This window comes from Penaeus monodon, chromosome 20, assembly GCF_015228065.2.
Source record: "Penaeus monodon isolate SGIC_2016 chromosome 20, NSTDA_Pmon_1, whole genome shotgun sequence".
In the NCBI taxonomy this organism is placed as follows: domain Eukaryota; kingdom Metazoa; phylum Arthropoda; class Malacostraca; order Decapoda; family Penaeidae; genus Penaeus; species Penaeus monodon.
The window spans coordinates 32,480,689-32,481,018 of NC_051405.1; the positions used below are offsets into that span (position 1 = coordinate 32,480,689).

At 47.9% G+C, this 330-nt stretch overlaps 1 protein-coding gene across 1 annotated transcript in view; it reads right to left on the reverse strand.

The window, feature by feature from the left end:
- The window catches only part of LOC119585774 (E3 ubiquitin-protein ligase lubel-like), a gene marked incomplete in the record, with an annotated part of 47,027 nt that overhangs the window by 4,225 nt on the left and 42,472 nt on the right, over window positions 1–330 (reverse strand). Inside the window, 1 exon segment of the mRNA XM_037934486.1 lies at window positions 10–178. Coding sequence (XP_037790414.1) covers window positions 10–178 — 169 coding nt within the window.

The window sequence follows — 330 nt, forward strand, 5'->3', positions numbered from 1 at the left end:
GGCGTTTACCTGAAGGAGCTTCTGGCGGTAGGCATCCTTGGACTCCCACGGGATGCGCTTCGGAGCCGCCAGGTTCTCTCGGCGGATTACAAACCTCAGGTCTTCTTCGTCTAGCGTTTCTAGCGGGTCTATTTTATTCTTAAAAATCAACCAAGCCAAATACTCAACGAAGTGTATTCTGTAAAGAAGGAAGTCGGTCTTAGAGAGAATCATTTTCTTCTCCTTATTTTACGAAAGCTTCAAGCGAGCGCGAGAGTGAGCCAATGCACGAACTTTTCCTTCTTCACAAAGATACACAAGCGTTGGAGAAAGGCATGCCGGGAAGGCAGA